This window comes from Strix uralensis, chromosome 6 (assembly GCF_047716275.1).
Source record: "Strix uralensis isolate ZFMK-TIS-50842 chromosome 6, bStrUra1, whole genome shotgun sequence".
Classification (NCBI taxonomy): Eukaryota; Metazoa; Chordata; class Aves; order Strigiformes; family Strigidae; genus Strix; species Strix uralensis.
Genome location: NC_133977.1, coordinates 23839011 through 23863443, shown reverse-complemented (window position 1 = coordinate 23863443; position 24433 = coordinate 23839011). Strand labels below are relative to the sequence as shown.

Below are 24433 nucleotides of genomic sequence, written 5' to 3'. Positions count from 1 at the left end.
TAGATATATACATATAAGATATAGAACCTAAATGCCTAGAGTAGGTGATCTTAAATGTAGATCTTTCAAGTTCTATATTTACTCTTTTGTTAGCCTGACAGTAATCCAGAGTAAAGACAATTATGAGAAATTATCTAATACAAATCTGGCATTCTTGTGTGAGCGGTACCAGAGCCCTAGTAGTGTTGGAAAAAATTTAATCTTCATAGGTAATGCATGATGTGGTAGTGCTAGTTAGTGGCTTAGAAGACCAACAGCCAAGTCGATCTGTGATATAATAACATAATAAACACATAGGTATTTGGCCTCAAATGCCATCATCACTGTGAAGTATGATTATGAAAATAGGATATGGCCCTAGGTCTTCCTAGGAGTTGGCATCATAACCTGCATGCCCACAAGCATGTTCCTTTACCCTGGTAATAAATATACTACAGCATTCATTGTATCTTTATAAATCACTAATGTTTGAAGCATAAAAGATAACTAACCAATTATATTTCCACTCTGGTCATGTATATGCAAATTCTTCCCCTTTCTGACTGCAGCTGAGAATTTTCAGCACTACCATTTGTTTCATTTGCATGTTTACAAAACAATTCCTTGCAGAGCACCACACCAGTATTGATGCCAACAAGACATTAAGTTCCAGTGACATTAAACTGACTGCTTTGCTTATCACTAATATAGGAACAAGATAATGTTTTTGTTTTCTTCAGTAATATTTGCAATTAAATCAATGGTGGCTTGGCTCATTAAGAGTTAATGGTCTGATTGTGCTTCCATTAAATGGAAAAATTAGCATTATCTTCAGTGATAAAGAAACAGAGTGAGGAATTCAGAATTGGCTTGTTACCTCTTGCTGATCCTTGGTGCTAAGGAGTATCTGTATAATGCTGTAGAATGAAAAACCTTTACAAACATCTGGAAGCAAAGCTTCCAGGTGACATATGGTGACTTTTCACATTCAATTTCCTTCCTTTAATTGCCCACGAGAATTACAAACTCACAAAAGAGCATGAATTCCCTGCAGTAAGAGTCTTGTGAAGCCTATATTGAGACTTAAGAACCCAAAGTTGTATGTGGATATCCTACTGGGAAAAGGACCAGGGAAAAGGACCATCTGCCTGGATAAGCAAATAACTTTTGACTTGCTCTTTTTCAAATTTAGTGTTGAGTTAAGGCTGATGATACAAGGGTGCTGTGGCTACGTTTTAAAAATGCTAGGTGCAACAAGCTTCTGTATGTATGCAGCTGATGGAGTGTCAGTAGTGCATTTCCCTTCCTAAGGAGTCATCCCCTACAGCAGAACTGTTATGTAATTGCAACTGCTAGTGGTGCAGATAGATTGCCAAACAACAGGAAAGCCATATTGAAGTGTAAATTTGACTCCAAAACCCTACTCAAATGACATAAATGTATAGAAGGCAGCTAGAAAAATAGCAGTGTAGTATAGAGGGGAAAAAAAAAAAAAATCCAACCGGTAGATCTCCATTTCTGCTGTTGTGAAAGTTCCTCTTTCTTGAAACTATAGGATATTTCAAATGAAGAAAATGAAGGGCTTATCTTTGGGTGTGCACTGACAGCTGAGCTAGCCAATTACTGGGTGACGGCTGGAGATGCTCTGTTAGTGGCCTACAGTTCTATGCGCACTTTGAGAGAACCTGGCTTCCTGATGCTTTTTTGTGAGTGAGGGTGCTTTGTTCTGCTGCTCAGCTGAGTTGGCATGTTCTTTGCCTCTTTTTGGAATAAAAGAGCAACAGCGATACATGCAGGTGTTACAGCCCTGGGAGACTAGTGTAGCATTTGTAAATGACATTTTGGATTGCTTATAGTCAAGAATTTTAGAGCCTAAAGTCAGACCACTTTCATTTGAAATACAAAAAAGAACTTGTCACTTCATGGTGTGGTGACTGGTTGACATAATTTCTGTATTACAGTTTACCTATCTCTCTTGATTATTGAGATTGTTAACCTTAGAGGAAGTAAATAATTGTTGATACACACATCAACCTAATAGAATTGTTATGTTTGGGGAAACAGGCATCTCTGTGATGAAGACTGTGAGTTCGTATCCCTGTGGGAAATAAGACTGGGACACATGAACAATGGGATGTTTACCTGGAGTGGTGTCTAATTTGCCATTCTGGTTTTAGAAATTTCTTGCTATTTATCTTAATATCAAAATAGCTGCAAAATTGGTAATAAGCAATGTAATGGCTTACCTGTATGCTGTGTCTTGCATCTCTTCTATCACTGATACTTAATCTTCAGTTTTCTTCAGAACATACTGAGGTCTGTTCTGGATGTGATCATATGTTCAGATGTCATCAAATGCATCTCCATTTATTTTAGCTGTTAAATAAACCAATTTTGGAAACACTAGCATACACTCCCTCCTTAAAGGAAATGTGTGTCTCAGTTTCTGGTCACTAAGCTGATAAGTTGAGTCAGGTTCAGGACCTAATAAAATGCAACTGCTGTCACTCTGTTTGCTCTGGTTAGTCATGGTAAGATGCTTTGAAGAACCTCCAAGAGGGGGTGGATTTTTACTTTTGGCTGAAGTAATAGTATAGCTCAGGTGCTCCCAGAAAAGTAAGGAGTTACTATTCATGTAAAATCACTACAGCACTTCTGTGTGCATTTATACCATTTAATCTTCTTGCCTTTAAATGGAAGCTTTTCTTAAAAGACAGATGAATGAAAACCACACACTGCCGGTATTATCCCAAAGTTATTTCCAGAATTGGAGAATTAAGGTTGAATTAAGTCACTCTTACTATTTTAAAGAGCAAGGTATATGTTTTCTCTATTATAAAAGACATATTTCATTGTACTCTGTTCACCTGTTTCTTTCTCAGCCATATAGGGTCTCAGCAGGCTTACGGGATGCTCAGCATACATTATAAACACTTCCCTACACTGACTTAATAAAGCAACTTAATTCGGTTGCGAATTACTTTGTCGAATAAACAAGGAAGGTTCCAATTTCACAGCTGTAACATGAGGCTTTTTTGACACTGATGCTGTTTTTTCTTAATTGTTCCCCTAAGAGATAAGTTGTTATCTGCATGGAGCAATGGAAGGTACAGGTTTGGTTGGTTACTTGTTTCTTTCTTTTCCTGGCCTGTTTTGTGTAGCCTTGCAAAGAATGACCTGAGCTTGGAAAGCCTGACATGCGTGAGATCACTGGTAGTTTTCTACCTGCTGTACAGCATTTGTTTTCTGGCCTCTCTATCTCAAGAATGGCCATGGAAATCTCATGGATTATCTGAAGATGAGTAGTTGGGAGGAGGTGCAGCTTTATCCTCGCAGTTCTCTTGGAAAGGCTGGTGTGTCATAGGAGCCGGTTTCCCTGTGGTCAATTCTGGTTTGTGCAGCTTGTTGGCACTGGGAGTGGTAGAGCTGTTCTGGGGAGAAACTAAATGTTATATAATTCTATATAGTCTTTCCTTTCCCATATACTCCTCAGCTACCTCTTATGTCAGTATTTTCTACTTTTATCTTTTTTTGTCAGATCGCTACACTGCTTCTCCCCACTTCCTGAACTGATTTATTATTTTGGGGAGTGGATTTGAGAATCCTGTACGTCTGCAGGTTTGGTATGTTCCTGTGGACTACAGAAAGGCTACCTTGTTTCATTCCTCTCTTGTTGCCATCTTTTTACCATGATCATTTTATCCACTATCAACACGTTTTCCCAAAGAAACAGATAGCAGTGACCTTGATTTAGCTCTCAGGGTCAGTTGTGGTTCAGAAGGCATCAGGGTCTTTCATCTTTCTAGAGGTTATTTGTTCCTGTCAGTTCTGTAAAACAGGAAGAGAATAAATAAGGAGCTCTATCTTTGTACACTGCAATTTCCAAAGTGCTAGTGAGAACGGGGTGCTTCTGCCTCCCCTTCTGATACCATGCCCTGTCACCTGGCGGTTCAGTAAGACAGGGCAGCCAAGACTCTGATTGATCAGCTCTGGAGGTGCAGGGGAAGCAAGCCAGGGTGCAGCTGCTTTGAAGCCAACTGGTCTTTCTCAGTTGTCCAGTAACTCTTCACTGTAGTCACGCTACGGGAGGTACACATGGTAGCCTTTTCAAAAGCCTCATGCTGGTTGCAATGTTTTACTGAACCGTGATTTTTAAGCATGCTTTTGAAGTCATCCCGCCAGTTTCATGAGAGAGCAGTTGTGTGTAGCAAAGGTGTCTGTATCTGCAAAGAGCTGTTCAGACACTCAAGCAGAGCATGACCATGAGCAGTTTTCTTAATGTCACTGATTCTGTATAGACATTGTTGAAAAGGAATCTTTCGAGCTTGATGACAAGTTTCGAAGTTGACATTTTAACTGCTATACTTACTTGGGAAGCTGTGCCATATTTGTGGTTACTGTGCACACTAGGTCATGATACCATGAGGTCTGCAGTGGAATGAAGCTGCTAATAGAGGAGATCCCTGACTGTGCTTTCAAACAAGCTTATGTTACTCCTTTAGTTGGTATTGCATTGAGAAATGAAGAAATAAATGGGAAATAATTTTGAAAATTACCCTGTTTGAAATGAAACCTGCAGTCACTGGGTCATCAGTGTTCTGCTCTGGGATTCGTGCATTGTTGCAAGTTAGATTGCAGGTAAATAAATATAACTATATATTCATATAGCATGTATAAGTATAACCAACCAGTATATAGTGCTGATACTGTGCTTCCAAAAAGCCCTGTGTTTTACAAGTATGATAACTTAGAAATGTCCTGTTGAATAAAAGCACTTAGACTTTGAGATCGCTCTCATGGGATTCCTGTATAGGGTCTTCCCCTCCACTCCAGCTGGACTGATCACTTGCTTCTGATTCATGAGGAATGCACAATTTCCGAAACCAACAGATACAGAGGTGTCAAGTGGTTTACTTGGACTTCTAGATCTTCATTTGGCTCAGAATTGTGAAATTACCTTTTCATCATTTCAAAACAAAGGTCATGCTGCAGTTTAATGGGGTTTTAGTTAGAATATTAATGATACTATACTGGAGGAAATAAAAGAGTTTGAATGCAGAAAGTAATAGTTTCAAATTTTTCACACAAAGTTTCTGCAGTGCATAGAGAACATCCTTCATGGGCACTCTGAGCAACTACTGTCATTAGAAAGAAAGAATAAATTCATTTTTCCTCAGTCTTGTATGGGAATCATAAGAGGACATCATGCATGCTTAAAGTACTGACAACAACTCTTCCCACTGGAAGCTATCCTGCACCAAAGATCACCTGTAATAGCTGAGTTCCCCAAGGCAGCAGTTGGTAGCTGTGGTTTTTGTAACTTTTGGATTAATGTTGCTGTAAAGATTCATCACAGATAGGAATCAGTTTTGGTAGATCTAAACTGTATAAAAAAATGTACTGCAGAACACCAGCGGCAGCCAAATTGAAAAATAAATTGCTGTATTGAAAATGTCCAACACCCTAGACAGTTTTTAGTCTTTCTAGCAGTAGAACAGACTTGATTCTGTTGTGAAAGTTTCTCAGCTATTGGAAAGCTATTTGGAGAACATGTTGTGTGTTACTTAGGTCATTCGGAGCAGAAAAAAATTAGATGCATCAGAATGGTCAGTATTTCAATTATCATTTCCATCTCCTCTTGCTATACCTGCTGCATCTACTTTTTCATGAAGCTGATGCTTCTGGATATTTTGCAGAACAGAAGAATACAAGAAACACAGTATCTTGGAAATACACCGCTTTTTGGAATACATTTTACCGTCTGATTCTTAGAATGAGACTACTTAAACCAGACAAAATTTTTCTGGTTTAATGATGAGATACCAAAGCATGAGTTTGTGAAATATCTACTACTGAGGTAAACCAGAACTGACTAGGAAACGATGATGTGGCAAGAGCTTGAAGCAAGAGGTTTGCCTCCAGAGCCCTTGCTGCTGCCCTCTTGTCTCCTCCATTCTTGAATTATTTGAAGCAGGCATTCAGTTGGGCACTTTTTCTAGTCTAGTCTGCATCTGTTGTGATGTTTCCTTCCCATGTTATATCTGAAAGGTTATCTATTACTGAAACCTTGTAATTACTTTTGTTCAGTGAGCTTATCTGCCTGATACTGGATAAATACCCTAATTTAAATGAGGAATGTCAGAGGCCACTCTGCAGCCCTTTTAACACAGTGCTGATATTTGATATTTTACTGTGCTATTAACAGAGTGATAATGTGATACGTATGCCACTCAGGGAGGAAATCAAGCCTGCTTTTGGCAGATTGTAATTGCTTTAAAATTGATTTGGGTTCTCTGGCATTTTTTTATTACTTCTTTTTTTTTTTTAATTGGAAAACAAATTGATGAGTATCTGTAAGTGATGGAAATTGTTAAGCTAAAATAATTTTGGATGTTAAAATCTAATCATACTCTTATTCCTTTCCGTGAAAGTAGGGCTGAGAATTAGGTGTTGAATAAAACAATTTCTAATTCACTGTGCAAGCAGGAAAGAGCACTCATGCCAGAATCTCCTGAAGAATGCTGTTGTGAAAAAGGGGAAATGCATGGCATCATGAGTGGAAAAGGTTTCCAGTAAGACCAAAGATAGATTCCATCTAATGGAAAAGGAATTTGTTTCAGATATCTCTTCAAAAGGGCATAAAAATTGTTGAGGGCATTTAGGAGAGATTAATAGAGTGCTTTGGATGTCTGAGATATAAATCATGAGTCATGCTGTGAGAAAGATCAAAGTCAGTGGAAAAACTTAATTTTAAATGACTCCAACATTTCAGTGTACGTCAACAAGGAAAATTAATGCATTTTGGACAATGAGGATTCATAAGAGAAGACCAGTCAGCATAGGAAATAATTTATTGTGTAAGCTGTTGGAAGTTAAGATAATAGCTGGATCAGGCAAAAGAGGACAAAGCTAAGCCGTCTGGCAGAATTTATTTGTGGCTGAAAGGAAACAGAAGGTTTTTGAAAGAAACAAGCAAAAGGAAATATTAATGATATCCTAATTCAGTAATAGGACACTGATGGCAACAGGACTTTCAAATGTAGACAATGGGGACAAATTTGACATAAGCATGGGGAGGAAAAGAAACGCCCTAATTTAAAAAATATATATTGAATTTCACTTTATCTGCTTGGAATCCAACTGGGGGTATTTAATAACATCAGAGTAAAAAATAAATGCTCTGTAATCAGCAATTTGGAGAGTTAAACTGGTACTAAGCCATACACAGCATCTTTACTACTTTACTACTACACTATCTTTACTACTTTACTACTTGAACTGTTGTTCAGGGCAATGAAAGAGAGGCCACCAGACCTTGTGTCCCCCTGTGGACTGATTACTAGTTTTGACTTCAGCACAGTATGCATCTTACTGGTAGCCCAGCTTTCTGAAAGATAGAAATTTTTCAGTGTCCTATATATAAAAATGACAGATCTGGAGGAAATACTTCCTGAAGTGTCTTATTTGGGCAATTTTATGATAAAAATAGTCCTAATTCATCTGGAAACTAAGGTGGCTCATTCATACCTGTAGCAAAGTATCTTGCACAGCACTTTTCCACTGCCAGGAGCTTTTCATGTTTTGCTATTCAGATGAATGAAGCAGTCCAGTTTTCCACAGCTAATTAAACCCAAGCAAAGAGTACATTTTTGGATGTAAAAGCAGGTTATTAATAATCTGACTAGTGCTTTGTGTTGCCATTATTGAGTTGAACTCAATATTGAGGCAGTGACTTGGAGCAGAATAGCTATACCTTCATTTAGCTAGTATAACCTGTACAGTAATACATATTTTTACACTATAAGGGGTTCAAGTCATAAAGCTGCTTCACTTTACTCTTAAAGTAGCAGGGAAAAGAAGTTTGCCAGTTAAATAAATATATTATTGGTGAGCTTTTTTTTTTTTTTCATATTATATTCCCTTCCAGTGTTACCCTGTTATACCTCTCAGAGTTTTCTCATTTCTCCTGATGGTCTCAGCTACTTGCCATTGAACAATGACATAAAGCAGTATTTCTCCATGCTAACTTAAGTTCAAATCTAATTCAGAGTTTTGCTTCTGTTTTTTAACTGCTATTATCTCACATGTGACTTAGGAAGTTTCACCAGGGATTTTTGATTTCTGTTTGTTGTTGTCCCATCCCATCCCCAAGATTTGTAGACTGAAGAAACTGGGGGAGAGTAAACTCTCTCCTCTTGCCCAGTTACTCTAGGTTTTTGCTGCGCCCAAAATTTACTGTTTATGGTTTTATACTAAAACTTAATATAAATTTAGCAGTTATAAAACAGAATCATAGTTCCTCTGTTCTCATCCCTACCAGCCACTCTTATTGATAGTTGTTTTAATAGATCAGTTGCAGAAAAACACCACAAGAATGGAAACAACAAAAAGTTTGTATCTGTACATTTCCTCAGCCTGAGGGGGAAGGTGAAAACCAAAGAGGAAATGGACATAAAATTGTATGTAGGTTTAGACATTTTTAAAGGTTTGGGAAATTATTTTGGTTGTCTTCCTTTGCTCTAGTGAAGTAAATGTTATCATGGCCACTGATTCAGTGAACAGGAAATAATTCCTTGCAAACTGTGTTTTTATGTTAAAATCAATTAACATTTCCCCCCACTCTAATTCTGTTAGAAGAAAATGCAATATGAGAGAGATTTCTCACCAGGCTTTTTCCAGGCAGTACTTAATACTTGTGGCATTATGAAATACACCAAGAAGTAGTTCTGTAGTAAAGACACCTGCAGCACCATGGGTGAATTGCCCTGATGCAATACATAGGCACTAACCTCAGAAAAATACAGCAGTTGCAGGAGTGGGAAGGGAAGAGGTTGCTTTAGTCTGTCCTTACTCATTGTTGCTTACGGTTATGCCTCATTTTAGCTGTGCCCAGTGACTGAAGTGCTTAGAAATGGGTCCCTATCTAGTGACCATCATGCTGGTATGCTGGAGATGGGGTGCTTTTGGCCCACCTGTTCCAGCAACCTGTCTGAAAGAGCTCTGCTCCCTCAGTCATTGCTCCCTCAGTCATCAGGTGGAACTTGGTGGTGTCTCTGTTTAGAAACAGTCAGCTCTTCTGACAAGGTTTTGGTGACAGCACTGAGAATGAGGAGTTCACTGCCAAAAGGCTTCCTCACCAGCTGCCTGTAATGGCACTGTGATTCAAACCACTCTTGCCTCTCTGGAGATAAATCTTGGCCCTGAGAACTAGAGAAGGTTTGGTTTACCAAGTGTAAACCTCAGCACTCTCTCTTTACAAACTAATTCCATACCATACAGTTGCATGTTGTCTCTTTTAATAAAATAAATTCATAAATATCCTCTTGGATGAAAATTCTAGGCTAACCAATATGGTCTGGCTCTGCGATCAAAAAATACAAGGCAGCTGTAAAGCTAATGGGTTTACAGCCACTTTGCTTCACCAAAGTGTTACCAGGCATCTGGAGTGCTCGGCTGAATGTGTCTGCTACTTTTTATGCACTCTTATTACTGTGCAGATAGAGCAACTACAAAATATGTTGAGTAGTGTCACTGGGAAACCTGTTACCTTCAAACAAGTAGAACTTTAGTCTGACTTCTACAACATTTGTATAGACCTTCAGCTGCTCTAAACTGTCATAGCACCACTGGCTGCCCAACTTGCTCATGACAAAACAGTCCTTGAAAATGTTACCATTACACATGAAGGCAAAAGTTTTTGCTTACTACAAAGCAACTAGCAAAGGAAGTGTCAGAGGAAGAAGGTGTGCACATAAGAGTAAATATTTTGATGGCTAGAACTGGTAAAGGGACTGGTGACTGGCTGGTCAGAGCAAGGGCGGGAGATGCAACACCTTCTCCAGCTGGAGTGTTCTTCACTTCTGTTCAGTGCATGTGATGCCTCAGTATTAGGACCCTTTCAGATTTTCTAGGATTATCTGTTCTTTTTTGCAATCTTCACTTTCCACATCATTTGGAAATTGAATATGTGTTTATCAGCACAAGACATAAACACCAGATTTCTGTACATCATATTTTTAAAGGGAAAAGTGGATGTATGTGGTGCATGGAACTTACTCTGCCTTTCCAGAGATCGTTTTATGTAAATAAATCCAAACCTGAATTCATTTTTCTTCTAAAAATATTTTTGTGCACACACATATATTTGCATTTGAAATGTCAAGTGCATCTTCAAGTGATTGTTGTTAATCTTGTCCTTTTATGCGTCCTTCCGTATATTTTACAGTTTCCGATTAGTAGAAGTATAATTTTTAATTACATTTGGAAATCAGCAGTGCAGATTGCTGAGAGGAAAGGCTGAACGCTCTTCATTGCAGAAGCATTTTTCCCCCTAACACCTTGTTTCTGCAGACACAGAGCACTAAGCTCTAGAGAAAAAAACAGTTCTGCAGAAACTTGTAACAGCTTGCTTAGTCACAATATATGAGAAGAGAACCTAGGAGGTTCATCGGCAGTGTGTCACATTGTCTTCACTTCCATTGTCAGCTGTGCCAAGAAATATGAACGACTGCTTGGGTCTGTGAAGAATTTATGAAAATGCTATTTCTGGTGTGAGAAGCAACTGCATCCCAAACCAAATCACTGGTCACTGGAAGGAAGAACACACAGCAGTTGATGTAAAATATTAGCCACAGATTTTGTCATTTTGCTGAGTTCTCTTTGTTCCTAGCATGGTGTTTTGTCAGAACTCAGTGACTTTGTGGGTAGAGGAAGAATACTTAATTTTGATGTGTAGGTGACTAAACACTGATGTTTCCAGAGAATCAGTTTATTCCAAAGTTCAACCTGCTGTAAACAACACCAGCCAGTGCTGTTGGCATCATTTGCTGCTAAGGTTGTGCCCTCAGTGCCTGCTGTCACAGGTGGCCTGTAGACACTGGAAACTGATGTATTTTTTAAATCAGTGAGACTTTAATATGAGAAGTGCTTAAGTAGTACCTTAAGTAGTACATGGTTCAGATCCTGTCTTATCCAGGGTAATTTTTCTAAGGATAACAAGAAAAAACATATTTTTAGGTAATCAGAGAAAGTTTCCAGGACATCATAAATCTGAAGTCCTTGGAGGCCAGGCAAGCTTAGTGGAAGGTGATAGAAACTTTGAAAGGCTGACTCAGAATGTTCTGATTGTTCCCTTATAAATCTTCTTCTAAAAATCAAGGAAAATGAGGAAGAGTTTAATTTTCTTTCTGCTGGAGAGAAAAATGCTGCAAAATATTGGTACTTGTGAAAAAGGAAAGATCACTTTCTGTGACTTGTAAAACTCTGACAACAATTAATACCAGAGTTTTTCTGTAGTTAAGAGGAAAAAAAGTGTATTAGTTTGTACATTATACGCAGAAGCAACTGTTTTCATGGGTTTATACTCTCCTTAAGAGAGAAAGGCTGCAGTAGTCTACACTTACACGGATCCCTATTGAGCCAAGTAAGAAGATGATGAAGGAAACCCAGCGTCACTGTGGAATTTGCATCTAAGAGATAAATTTATTGAAAAATCTCTTGGTTTTACCGTAAATGGGTGGTGTCATTTTTACACTAGAACATATTGCCCCTGGCATGGGAAACTACAGAAGGATGCTTTTTGTACTGCCTGGTAATCTGACTTTTTCTCTAACGTCAGCAGCCATTCAGCACACCGTGCCAAGAGGATGCAGGTGTTGCAAAAAGAAAAAGAAAGCAAGCAATTTAAGTAATTCCCCTCTAAGTGAGTGCTTATTCAACCAAGTGATGTGCAAGAGGACTGCTTATTAATATATTGAAAAAAAATTGCTATAATCCCTAGCCATAATTGGGAAAAAAAGTGAACATTGAGATACTATTTAATTTACAAAATGTAGAAGATCAAATGCAAAAAAAACAACCCACAACCCAATACCCCAAAACAACAGTTAGTTATGAATAATTGTCCTTCTGCTGATGTTATGAAAGGTGCTGTTTGCTGAAAGCCTGTAATTTTCAGTTCCTGGATAATAAAAGACGTGAGAAGTGTTAAATATTTCTGTATTTTGCAGTCAACCGAGAGATTGTAGTCTCCTCCTTCCCTGCTGTTACAATTGCACTCTTAGGTAGATAAACTGTAAAGCTCAGAATATGGCAAGATGTCGGACCACACGAGCAGGAGATGGTGTTTTGCCTGCGGTGGGAAAAGGCAGCTGCTGTTGAGGAAAAGAGTACGTATATGTCATATGTCATACGTGTGCATCAGATAACGAATGTTAAGTCTAGGGGTAAGAGCAAATTGCACACAGCATTTGGGGACCTAAGTAAACACTAATCAAGAGGAAATCTTCTGGCCTCAGTTGTACCACTTGTTTCCATGAAGAGCAAGAGATGAAAATGCCGTGAAACATCTTTGCCCATATCAGCCCAAAATAAATGAGGTGGGTAGAACTTTGCCAGAAGTATTATCTTGACTTTAATTAATAGTGCTAATTTCTGTTCCACTTAATATTGCTTGTAGCTGTCGGAGACAAATTATGTAAAGCTGTATCCAAATACATTAACCAAGCCAGATAAAATCTGCCTTTTGAGATTGCAGAGACACAGCGAATGCTCAGGATTTCTATATTGTGCTGGGTTTTTTTTACACGGTCAAAAGTTTTCTAACTTCAAAAGCAACTCAAAATCTTTTTTTTTTTGGACTGACGATGTCTCGTTCTGGTTTGAAATGTGGTTTTGAGCATTTTGTGAGATGTGGGGTTTCTGTCACGTGTTCCTGGATTTTTACATGCTGTATTCTGATAAAAACAGTAGACAGATTGTATTTCTTTATCTGCAGGAAAAGTCAGAAGATTTTTCTTACGTATCTGGGAATTTAGGAAGAACCCCTTTGGGAGTTACAATATGCCTCTGTGGTTAGGAGTAAATCGGGTGTGTAACAGCTCTTTCTAGTACTCCAGACTGCTAGGGCAGAAGCCTCCTCTGCGGAGAGCTGGGTTTTGCTGTCATGAGTCTTAGTGGTGTACTTCTGAAAGTGTTTCTTCAGTATGTTCCTTGTTTCAAGTGTATAGACTACAAAAAGAAAAAAATGAGTGCCAGCAACAGTGTATTTGTTTTTTGCACATCTCTTATTTATCTATAGGCTCAGGCTTCCAAGGACAAAGCAACACTAGTGCTTGTGGGTACAACTTGCATATTGGGATTTCTAGTTGTGACGGGTATGAGCGAAAGTGACTCAGTTGCTGATACAGCAACTTGCAGTGAGACGAGCTGTGGAAGTAACTTTAGCTGCTGAAAAGCAGTTATCATGCAAATTTATGTAACCTACATGTATATATATTTAAATTTACAGACACAAGCTAATTCTATAAAATGTGGGTGGAATTCACTCACACCTGTGACATGCCTGATACACACACATCTGATGGCTGGCTTGCTGACAGTATGGAAAGTACTTGTTCATGACATGCGGCTCTCATCCGTCTCTGAGAACCTAGCCTGTGGCCTTCATGTGTTTCTTGTACTCAGTGGGTTCTGCTGAGTACATGTGGATGATAGAGGGGTATTCTTACTTATTTTTATTACTGTATGATGAACCAAAATTTACCTTGTTGTTTTAAAGTAATACTTCATCAGATGCATTTGTTGCCTCCCTGATAAAATACACACAAAAATACCTTTCAGTCAAATCAGCTGTCTAGGGAACTGATCCCAAATGGAAGGTTTTTTTAGTGTACTACTTTTTTTTTTCTCCATTTACTATCAAAAAACTGACCTTTCACATACTAGGTACTAGTAGCACTTTGAGAAGGACATGCAGATTTTCATTGCTTTGGGGCTTCTGAAAGCCAGGGCCTAATTAGAAGCTTTCTCTAAAAATAAGTGAACAGGACAAGGGATGCAGAACAACCTGAGGCTTCTGTCTAAGCTTACAGACATCTCAAATCATTTGTTCTTTTTTTTTTTTTTTCCCCAAAATCCTCAGTCATTCCCTTGTCTCAAGAGAAATTTTATTTCTGAAGGAGTTCTTCAAAGTTACTCCCTTTAATCACAGAGTTGGAGAGAGGTTTGATGGAGCTTCTGACAGATATTCCTGTAAGGAAATGAAAATAATAGAGATTTGTTCCTTATTACTGTAAATGACAGCAGATTCAACAGCTGTTTATCATCCTCCTCTGTCATTGATACTGTACTGATTAGGCACTGCACCGAAGTGTGGTAAAGCTTAAGTTTCCATCTGAACTCCTTTATGTTCTGTAAGGGAGGGTGCCAGCTTTGTAGGACTGGTGCTTTGTGCCTGACATAATTGGTACTGAAGTTTTTAGTATTCTGTTTCCAACTTAAGGATGCCTTTTTTGTTATCAGGATCTTTGCATTTCCTCTCATCTCCAGTCCCCTCAGGCTCCTCCCTTCCTTAGAGATTACATACTGAAAACAAGAAGTAAAATGGAAATTTGGGTATTCAACAGGCAGTGAAAGCAATAGCATAATTTTCATGTTCATCAAAAAAGGATCTGTTGCAAAGCCAAGTCACTGACCTTTACTCCCCATCCATCATGGGACTTTTCAGGAAGAGCTGGGCTCTGCTCCACGGTGAGCTTATGTGGTGTGAGGAAATTCACTGATGTATCCTGTAAGCACACACAGGGCTCAGCTGAGCGCTGAGAATGCCGGTATTAGGTCCTTTCTGATTAATCCACGCTTCACCAGTGTGTCTAGCTGTCACACTGTGGACTGTGTGGGCTTTTTTAGGATTCTCTCCTTCCTGCTGAAGCCTGCACAGAATATCCTGCAGCTGTGAGGTTCACAGAGGACTAAACAAGATGCTTCTTGCTCCAACGATAATGATGGTCTACATGGAGAAGTTAGGTTCAGTCTTATGTGGCTCAGAAGAGGCAGATGTTCTGCAGTGTGTTGGTCTTTGAGGCTCAATGCATATATTATATTGTTTGTCAGTTTGTGGTATCCTTTCAGGCTTTCTGGTTATGGGTTCCTCCAGTGAAGTTTATTTCATTTAGCATTCAGCATTTTAGCTGCACATAAACCTCTGTATCTGCAGCTCCTACAGCAGGCTTCTCTCTGAAGAAGCCTTAAGATGTCATAATATTTGAAAGAGAAAAATGAGCATTTTTTGCTAGCACCTGTAATTTAGGTAGCAAAATAATGGGGTAGGAAGCACCTCTTATCTCTTGATGAATCTGATATGAAAGACAGTTACAGCTTTTCAAACCTGGCTAAAACTATGAATTATCATACAATATTTGAATGGATCTAATTTTTGCAGCTGTCACACAGAAATATTTTACATTCTCTATATTAGTAACACTTGCAGAGGGGCTGTGGACCTTTTTTGTTGCGTGAAATGAGGGAAACTCAGTACTACTGTGGAGATGTTTGAACAAATAAATTGCTTGCATGAAATAATTATTCCTAATAGAGAGAAGGAGAAGTTTGGATGGGTGGACTTTAGTCATTCTTACAGCATCCTTGTGAGAGGCATATCAGAAACTGTAGCAGGTCTGTTACTTTAATGTTGGTATACTGCTTAGGTTACTGTAAAAATTATTCCTTGTCATTTCAGGAGCACTGGGAGTATGAGTGTGCAAGTTTTATCTCATTTTCTGTGTGAAGGACACATTCAAAAAAACTAGGAAGAGCCTTGAGTAATCATATTACATCACTGTTAACCAACAAAGGCTATAAGGACCTTCTGTAAGACAAATCACAATTAGAGCTTAAGTATCAGTTGGGAATTGGGCTATAATTCTAGCATTTATCCTGTTTTTTGATACGGTAAAAATCCTTCCTACCTAGCCTGATTCTCAGCCTGACGCTTTAACATTCTGCTTAGTGTTTATTTGGTTTGACACTCACCCATTGTATTTTGCATGACTTTGTTATTATGCTTTGCCTGAGCTGAACTGCTCCACCTGATGGTGTAAACGAGAAAATGCCGTCTCTCATGCAATGAGGATTTATGTGCAAAAATGTAATCTAGTGGAAGCATTTAATGCTGTAAGGGTATGTGTGCCTTAATCCAGGACACTTGCTAATGATGTTCTGCCTCCTTTATATTTGGATGTGGAGCAGTTAAGGTTATGTAAAGGAGTTGCATAAAGATCTTCGATCGACAGTTTTCTTTCATGTTTCTAGTGAGATACCCAGTGGATGGGTACTTGTATTCGAGATATGTGCTTCTCAAAGTCCAGACCTGAGATGCAGCTGTGCTTTGGAAGACATGCATATCTGAAAGGTGTAGTTCCTGCTCGTGAACAAAAAGGGAAGTGTGATTGCTTGGTAGCTGTTGATTTGGTCATGTTCCTATTATGCAATGTGGAAATACTTAATGGTTGAGTATATTGGGTAGAAGAGCTTGTCCATATGGTATTTTCTGTCTTGAGTTCATTTAGTTGCCCAGAAAAGGAGGTAAAAACTAAAGAACTCTGAAAAAAACAACCTACTTACAAGAAAAGGTTTAAAAGGCTCTCTTGTGGCATTGAAAGTTAAATAATCACATAAATCTTGTGCAAGCAGCAAAGAAACAGGAAGTATAACAGAGCTGCATATTCCCAAGTCTTTTAGTTTGCCCAGCTTTTTGCAATGCAAGAGTCTGTAGGTGCATGCTACAATAAATTTGTGTCTGACACCTTTCATGTTGCCCTAAAATATCAGAGTATTTTATGTGTGATAGCGATATCTATCATCTCAGGACAGTCGTGTCTTCAGCCAGCAAAGTAAAAGGTATGATTTGCTATCTTGAGCTGATGTGGCTGGGATGAAGGATACATCCATGGAGCCTATGTGGAAGGATGCATATATGTAACAGCACATGCAAGGAATGTTCTTTAAAATATTTGAGCAGCCTAAGGTCAAGATTTAATGTACTATTGACACAGTAATGTGAGATCTGACCACCTGAGAACAAGCTGATTACATTCAGCCTGCCCTCCTGCAAAAGTAAGGTCATGTTGCGCCAACCAAAAGTCTCTGTGTACAGTCAAGTTGCTTCTAATTCATGCTGTGAAATTTTGAGGAATCTCCTTGTTGTATTCAGTTTTCATATACTCTATCAAAAATTGCAAATTTTAAGCTGTTGCTGTAGCTTTGTCCTTCACTTATATTAACCATATACAGTTATATTGCCCAAAATGGTGTGTACAGACCTTTTTTTTTTCCTTTCTCTCTCAGACACCCTGGCTCTGGAATACCAGACAGTGCTGGAACGGGTATCCGTATCAGGTAAAAGTTACAGTGCTGCCTAAAAAGAAACATGACACCTCTGCAGAGCTCTGTTTTTATTACGGTTGGAGATTTGTGTCAGTATGAGTGGGCTACTCAGCATTTCAGAACATTGCTAGATGCTCCCCATCTTGCTTGAGTTCAAGATGGGGAAGATGAACATTGCTGTCACACCTGTTTTGAAATGAAGCACAAGATCTGAAAACAGATCTGGGAAATCTAACCGTGAAAGCAGACATCTGCAATGGCAGTAGAATGGTCATTTTTTTACAAAGTTCTGAGGATACTGTAAGTTTTAGCAAAGCCTCAGATTTGACAGGTTGAGAAAATCCAGTATAGTTCTCGTAGTTGTTATACTGCATACAGCGTGAGACTTAATCCCTGGCAGTTGGTGTGATCAAAGAGGAGACTGAAGAGAGAAGGTGTGTTTCTCCTTTAGGTACTTAAATAGCAGCTATCCAGTCCTTGGCTCATGGAAGCTTACAACAATAGAAGGAAAAATTAATGAGAGAATTGAGAATGGTTTCAAGTCTCTATTTTCAGCAATGTCTGTATTTTCATGAATTCCAAAAGCATCAGCGTTTCTCTCTGATCTAGGTCAAAGTATATAACTTAACTTCAAACAAAGGACTTAAGTCATTTATCTCCTTTACTAAGGAGAAAAACGCCACTGTTAAAGTAAAAATGGCCTTTCGGGCTGTGTCCTGATGCGCTCATTCCCTCTTTCAGTCCTCAAATAAAATTTTGCTCAAGTTTGAAATTTGGTTTCCTCAAAACAATCATCAAAAGAACGGTAACAGTATACTCCTTACTGCACTGCTAAGGTTTTAACTAGTTCCAGGAATATTTAATTCCGAGGTTCAAGATCTGGCCATCTTTCACAGCAACACAGTTGCTCCAACAATGTGCAGAAGCTGCAATAACACCAGGATTAACATGTAGTCCTACAACTCCCAACAACTATTCTCTGCCAGGGGAAGAAGGAGCAGGACAAGTGAAAGGAGGAGGGTAAAAACTTTATCATTATCTGGTTGAACAGCGGCTTCCAAAGTTTGCAAACCCAAAAAGCTTTGAGAAATCTCTCCTGTACTTTCCATTAGTCTGTGCTACTGGACGTAGTTCAAGTATGGGATGTATTTAAAGAGAGCAGTCAACCTGCTCTAAAGGATTCAATGTATTTTTCAGAAAAGATAACTCCTGAACTCTGTCTTGGGTGTACCACTGCCTCATTTTGCCTCCTGGTCTGATAGAAGTAACTTTCAACATGAATGTTGTGAGGATCAGTGATTTAATTAAATGTTCCCTTTTATTATTATCAATAATAAGAGTAAAGTAGCCCTTTCGAGGAAAAAGTATCATCAGGCATATGGGCTGGGAATAGACTTTGGAAACCCTTTTTGGAAAGCTAAGAGCCACCTGTTCCCTTAATACCCTTTGTATAACAGGATGCAACAAGAGATTAAAGTTGTGAGGTATAATTTTTCCTTTTGTTATAAATCAGAGGTAACAAAAGTTTCTAATGTGACCTAGTAAGATGGTCTTAAAAATTTTAATAACTTTTGAGGATGACTTTTGGTAGCTTTTTTAATTAGTCTGAATTCTAATTCTAAACATGATCTTCTTTAAAATTTTTTTATTTTTAAAAAAATTCAGCATCCAGGAGTCACAGTAGGGATCATTGAGGCATTGTACTAGCTGTTATCCAAATATAATTGACATTGATTTCCAAGAGCTCCAGCAAAGAGTTTGCAATTTAAGGAGTCTAACCTGTCTAGGGCATATTGTTTGGGGTTTTTTTCCTTTTTTTTTTTTTTTTTTTTCCCCTAAAGGGCAGGGAGGGAAAAAAGAAGTCATTTCCAAACTGGAAAGTATGAAGAAGAGTATTGTCTGAAAGACTCGTGAATTCCTTGTGACAGTGAACAGCCCTGAACAGGCTGAACAGGAGAACTGTGTTTAGGTTTGCGTGCTACTGTTCTTGAAGGTTGTGTATCTGTTGGAAGTAGTTCAGTGGAGATAATTCAGCAAGAATGACCAGAAATCTTGATCTCTGAGAAAGGTTGAAGGAATTTGGTCATTTAGTCTCAAGAAATATTGACATCGATTCTACCCAAGGGCTGGAGGGTGAACTGAATAACATCAAGGAAGCAGCAGAAGAAATTCAGTGGGGCAAGTGTTGACTCTTCGTCCCTCAGAGATTTTAGGAACAGTTCTTTGTCAGAATTGATATGGCTGCAGTCACTGGTGCCTTTCAGTCCTGTTTTCTGTTTGGCAACAAAACTTACTGTATCTAAAATCATGCTACTAGTGGAGAGGGTTCATCAGAAAGCAAATCATCAAATATTAAGTAATTATCAAAATCATTGTCTTGGGGATAAAAATGTCTACTGGGTGCTAATCAGGATTAAGTGCTGGGTTTTCAATTTGGTTTTGTTTTTTTTCCTTAGGTAGATAAAATTTCCTATCTTGTTTGCTACAAATCCTTTGTAAATTACTCAACACAGCATTGCAGAAATCCAGCTGAATTTGCTATAGATATAGTCACACAGATCATTTGGATGACAATTTACTCATAAGCACAGAGTAGTCCTACTGGAACTGAAACCTAACATTTAAATGAAGTTAAACACACACTATTGATCCTTTCATGCAAGGAAACCATGATATATTTAGAATCACCCTACGTTATCATTACATATGGGTTTAGAAATACTAATGCTATTGTTAATAAAGCAGCTGACAATCTTAATTGTTTTACTAGAAATTTTCCCCAGTGAGTTCTCTTGCAATAATGAGTATAATAGTTGTGGTTCGTTGCTAGCTCGTGTTCTCTTCCCTTTTTTTAATTACACCTAATTAAAAGCTTACTGGCAGTCTCACTAAATCAGAAAAGGATTCTATTGGCCCAAGAAATGGCTTTAAAAGATTGGGTTTGAGTGTACATATATTTCATAAAGCATAAGCATATGTCTATATTTAAATAACCTACACAGAGCATTCAGTGGGCACCTAAGGACTGTTTTTCAGCTGCAAAGAACTGGTCTGCAAAAGGGAATGGGAATAAAAGAGGCAACTGAAACGCCTCTTGCCAGTGGAAACAGCTCATGCCCTGCTTGGGTGCATGGTTGTGCCAGTGCGAACTGCTCTAGAGATGGTTTATTTAATCCCTCAGGAGATGCCCTCTGGAGCTTCTCCTGTGCTGGTGCCCCTCTATCACTGCAATGGAACACATAACTAGCGGGGAGGCACAGTTGCATGGAAATTAGAGTAGTTGCTAGGACTGACTCTCTTACATACTAGTATTACTTTTCTCTAATCTGCTCTAGCATTGTTTCTTTTGCTGTGCTTTAAACCCACATTACTGATGTATAGCAAGAGGTTTCAAGTAATCTTTCAAAACAGACTTATGAGTACTCAGAATTTAGTTTGTTCTAGGTTCCAAACGGACAACATAATAATTTTTTTTGTATTATTACAATACTGTCAAGATTAAAACATAAGAGGAGGGTAGGTTGGGGAGCTTTATTTTTCTAGAGCCTTCAAAGTTTGAAAGAGGCAACCATCATCATTTTGTTTACATAGGATGCTCATGTATAATTCAGTAATTCCCCTGTGATTAACCACATCTCCTGTAGACCTCAGCTGCCTTGTGATATCAGTTAGACTCTATTAACCTTTTCTCATCTCCATCTTTCAGCCACTGATGCCTGACCTTCATTATTACTACATAGTTGAATTGTCATTCTACTGGTCCTTAATGTTTTCTCAATTCATTGACATCAAAAGAAAGGTAAGAACAATGAGACTAAAAACATTGAAAGCTTTAAGCACATATCTTTCTTGCCTTGAGGAACATCTGTATTACCTGTGCAGTGAACTGGAAATGCAGTTCTTTCTAGTCACCACCTCTTGCAGATATTCGTCCCTGAGAAACTGGTGTTGAAGTCCTTGTCTTACTCTGTTCCTCGTTACTATGATATGGGTTTATTCTGTGCATGGAAAGAAGAGCCTGGAGTAATCAAATATTCAAGGAGAAGTAGCATCACCAAAAAAACCTTCAGCTGTCGTACAGTGACTTGAATGGAATTGGAACACAAAGTAGCTAGTAGATGTACTGTTTCTTCTAAGAGTTAAATGATGAAATATCAATGACAGAGCAAGACTGCCTCATCACTTCGGTAAGATCTGTGAGGACTTTCAATTTTACAAAGGGATGGTAAAAACAGGGATACATTTAATATTAAAAAGTGATGTTACATTTAATCTTACCTTTACGGTTATGAAATTTCAAGTAACTGAGCATTGCTATTAAGGGGCTATTAATCAAGAAAATAAAACTGGCCAGATAAAAACATTTTTCCAGTATCAGTAGCAACATGTTCCATATTCCTTCATCCAAGTTCTCTCCTCCAAGGAGAGTGCTAGTCCATAGCAGAACAGGCAGCGCGACAGTCATTCTGTAATAACAGTCCATTGAGCTATTCTTGCAGGGTTTTTTAATGTTGCAGAATTACTTGTTTAAAACATTGGGAAGGATTTTATAATATTTTTATGTGTCTCCTGCTGTTATTTAATTAATTGATTGTAGACTATGCTAATGAAAAAATCCCTGTTTACTAGAATTTTAGCAGGAGCATAACTCTGAAAAGATAAATAAAGGATCTTGTATGTCCTGAATAAATTTATCTGCTATTTGGAACACAGTGTGCTCCCGGGAGTCTCGTGTCAGAGCTACATATATAGAAAAACACCCCTCTATTTGAATTTCCAAATTTTCCTAGAAGTAGAAATCTCAAGAAATTGAATTAGAGGGTAAATTGTAAACAAAACAACCGATTTAGGATGAAGGCATGTAAATCCCGTGCTTGCATTGTCTGTAGATGCTAAACATTCTGTTAATCGTGAGCTTGAAATGAGTATAACTCACTGTTTCAAAAAGCAGAGATACAGAAAAACAGCGCTCAACGGAGCTGTATGATAGTGGAGGTGAATGTATATCAAGAGTAACATTGACTAATACACATAAGCTGCAGGTGCCAGCAGTACTGAATAGCCATTTGACAATATATCAACCAAAGCCAAACCTCTGCAACAACGTTACAGATATGTTCAGGTTATTGCTGCAGAAATGTATTGTGTCTAATTAGCCTCCCTACATTCATATTCAGCCCTCTGCATTGTGCCATTGGTTATATTTTATTTTCTTTGTGTACCTCTTGAGGGAGAGGAAAATGTAACACTGCAATTGCAACAGTACTGCTATTTTGCAGTACAATACATCTTTAAAGAATATTGAATTGATTCCTGACTAGTTGCTTTGTTCATGTGAAAAGTAGTTGGAGGCTACCTGAACAGCACCTAGGTTTAATGCGGAAGTACGCTTCTGAAAATGGCCACTGGGAGGGTCAGTAATACCTTTCTCATTTAAGATATTTCAGGAGCAAATGCTGTAGCTTTTTCCCTCATGACTTGGAGAGTTTGTTCCCATTGGTGAGCTGAGCACAGACCTAAAGCTTGATCCTGTCCATAATACAGGTGCAAGTAAACAAATTTTTTGCAAGTCTGTTTCTCAGTGACATATAAATGACTTTGCAGAAGTCTACTGTGGAAATAGAATGGAAGATGGGGAAGTGATTCTCTGACAGCTAAGTAACACCCCTGCTGCAGATATGCAGTGCTTAAACCCAGAGCACCTGGTCAGAGCAGTGTCCCATGCATCTGCTGTGTCTGAGAACATCCAGTGTCCAGCAGAGAGCAGGAGCACAATATGTGCAGTGCAGTGATAGAAAGTCAAAAGCCTTTCATTATAAGCACCCTGCAGGAGACAGTAGAGATGCCATATTTATAAATAACCTATTAGATCACTGACCAATTTGGAGTGTGAAGACAGTTCTTTTTGTAGTGTAAGCAAAAATGCTAACTAGGAAGATCAGACAGAAGAAATGTGACCGTGTGCTGGTGTCACACAGTAAAACTGTTCTGTGGCCTGGGGCGAGTGCAAGCTGCCAAGGAAACCCACAGGTTGAAAAATGTTAGCACCAGGAGCTTACAGCTGTTGACAAAAAGTACTACAAGCTTGACAGAGACATCAGCTCTTGCAGCACCATAATAGTTCTCTTTTAAAGATTAGGTTTAGTGTAAAAAATGTGGAAACCTCATGCAATGTGTGAAATGGTGCCCATATTAAATAAGGCTGTTTAACTGGAAGAAGCAGGAAATTTGCCAGCTAATATCAGATGCTATCATAATACCTCACGACAGCTTATATAGAGCAGATTAACAGTTCTCAGCCTGAGAACTGTTCTCAGCCTTAGCAACCTGTTGATGTTTTCATGTTACAATGAGAGGAATACTTTTATCTAAGTCTTGGTTATCATTTTAGATACTTTAAATTCAGCAGTGACTGTGTTGTAGTCTGGGATGATCAAAAGTGCCCTGGCAGCCTCATGCACTGCAGGAATTCAGCCAACGCTTTTATGTAGCCGGGTTTCTCTCAAGGTGAGGTGCGGTAGGCCTTCTCTGAAAGCACCAGCACTCAGCACTGGCCTAACTCCAACACTGGTCTTTTACTCACTGTAGCTCAAGACAAGTGTACTTGCTGTTTTCCAACTTTGTTTTATTCTTCTCATCTAATAGTAAATTCATGACTTTAAAATTACTTCCACTTGGTTTGCTGACTTTCAAATACATGTTTATCTTTATTTAGGTGTTACAAATTCTACCAGATTATCTTTGCCTGGTTGAAGAGGTGTAAGCAAACTATTGAGGCTGTTGCACATACCTACCATTGACATTAAGACAGCGAACTGAATAGATTAACTTTTATAGTTTTGTAATGGCATGTTTTTTGCTTCATAAATATCTACTGTGTTGCTGTCATGATGTTCTACCCTTAAGGGTTTTCATTTTCAAAGACTGCAACATAGTATGATTTGTTTTTTTATCATCTCTGTCCAGTTTCTCATACCCCTCTTCTGTAAAACACAGAAGAAAAATTAGGTCAGGGAACTCTGTTACTCTCACAAGCCCCTGATGAGCTGTGAGGCTTATTTACATGCTTTCTGGATACCTGAAGTATTGTTTGACAGAAAAATATTTGACAGGTGTATTTAAAGGAATGTATAAAATTTCTAGTCAATCAGTGTGTTATCTGGGAGACCTTTCTGTATATTCACACCTTTTAGTTCCAAGCATTTGGCAATTCCTAGAGCTTCTGTGTTTTACTTTTTTAAAAAAATGACAGTTCACTCATTCCCAAAATAAAATAATCTGTAGCTGCTAA

The 24433-nt window shown here is 38.5% G+C and overlaps 1 protein-coding gene across 2 annotated transcripts in view; it reads left to right on the top strand.

Annotated features, from left to right (window-relative positions):
- Positions 1-24433, top strand: part of CERS6 (ceramide synthase 6) — a 135679-nt gene that overhangs the window by 78333 nt on the left and 32913 nt on the right. For both annotated transcript variants that reach the window (XM_074873302.1, XM_074873301.1), the window contains exons 5-6: positions 17104-17154; positions 20849-20941. In XM_074873302.1, the coding sequence (XP_074729403.1) occupies positions 17104-17154; positions 20849-20941 (144 nt within the window). The remainder of the gene's footprint in view (positions 1-17103; positions 17155-20848; positions 20942-24433) is intronic.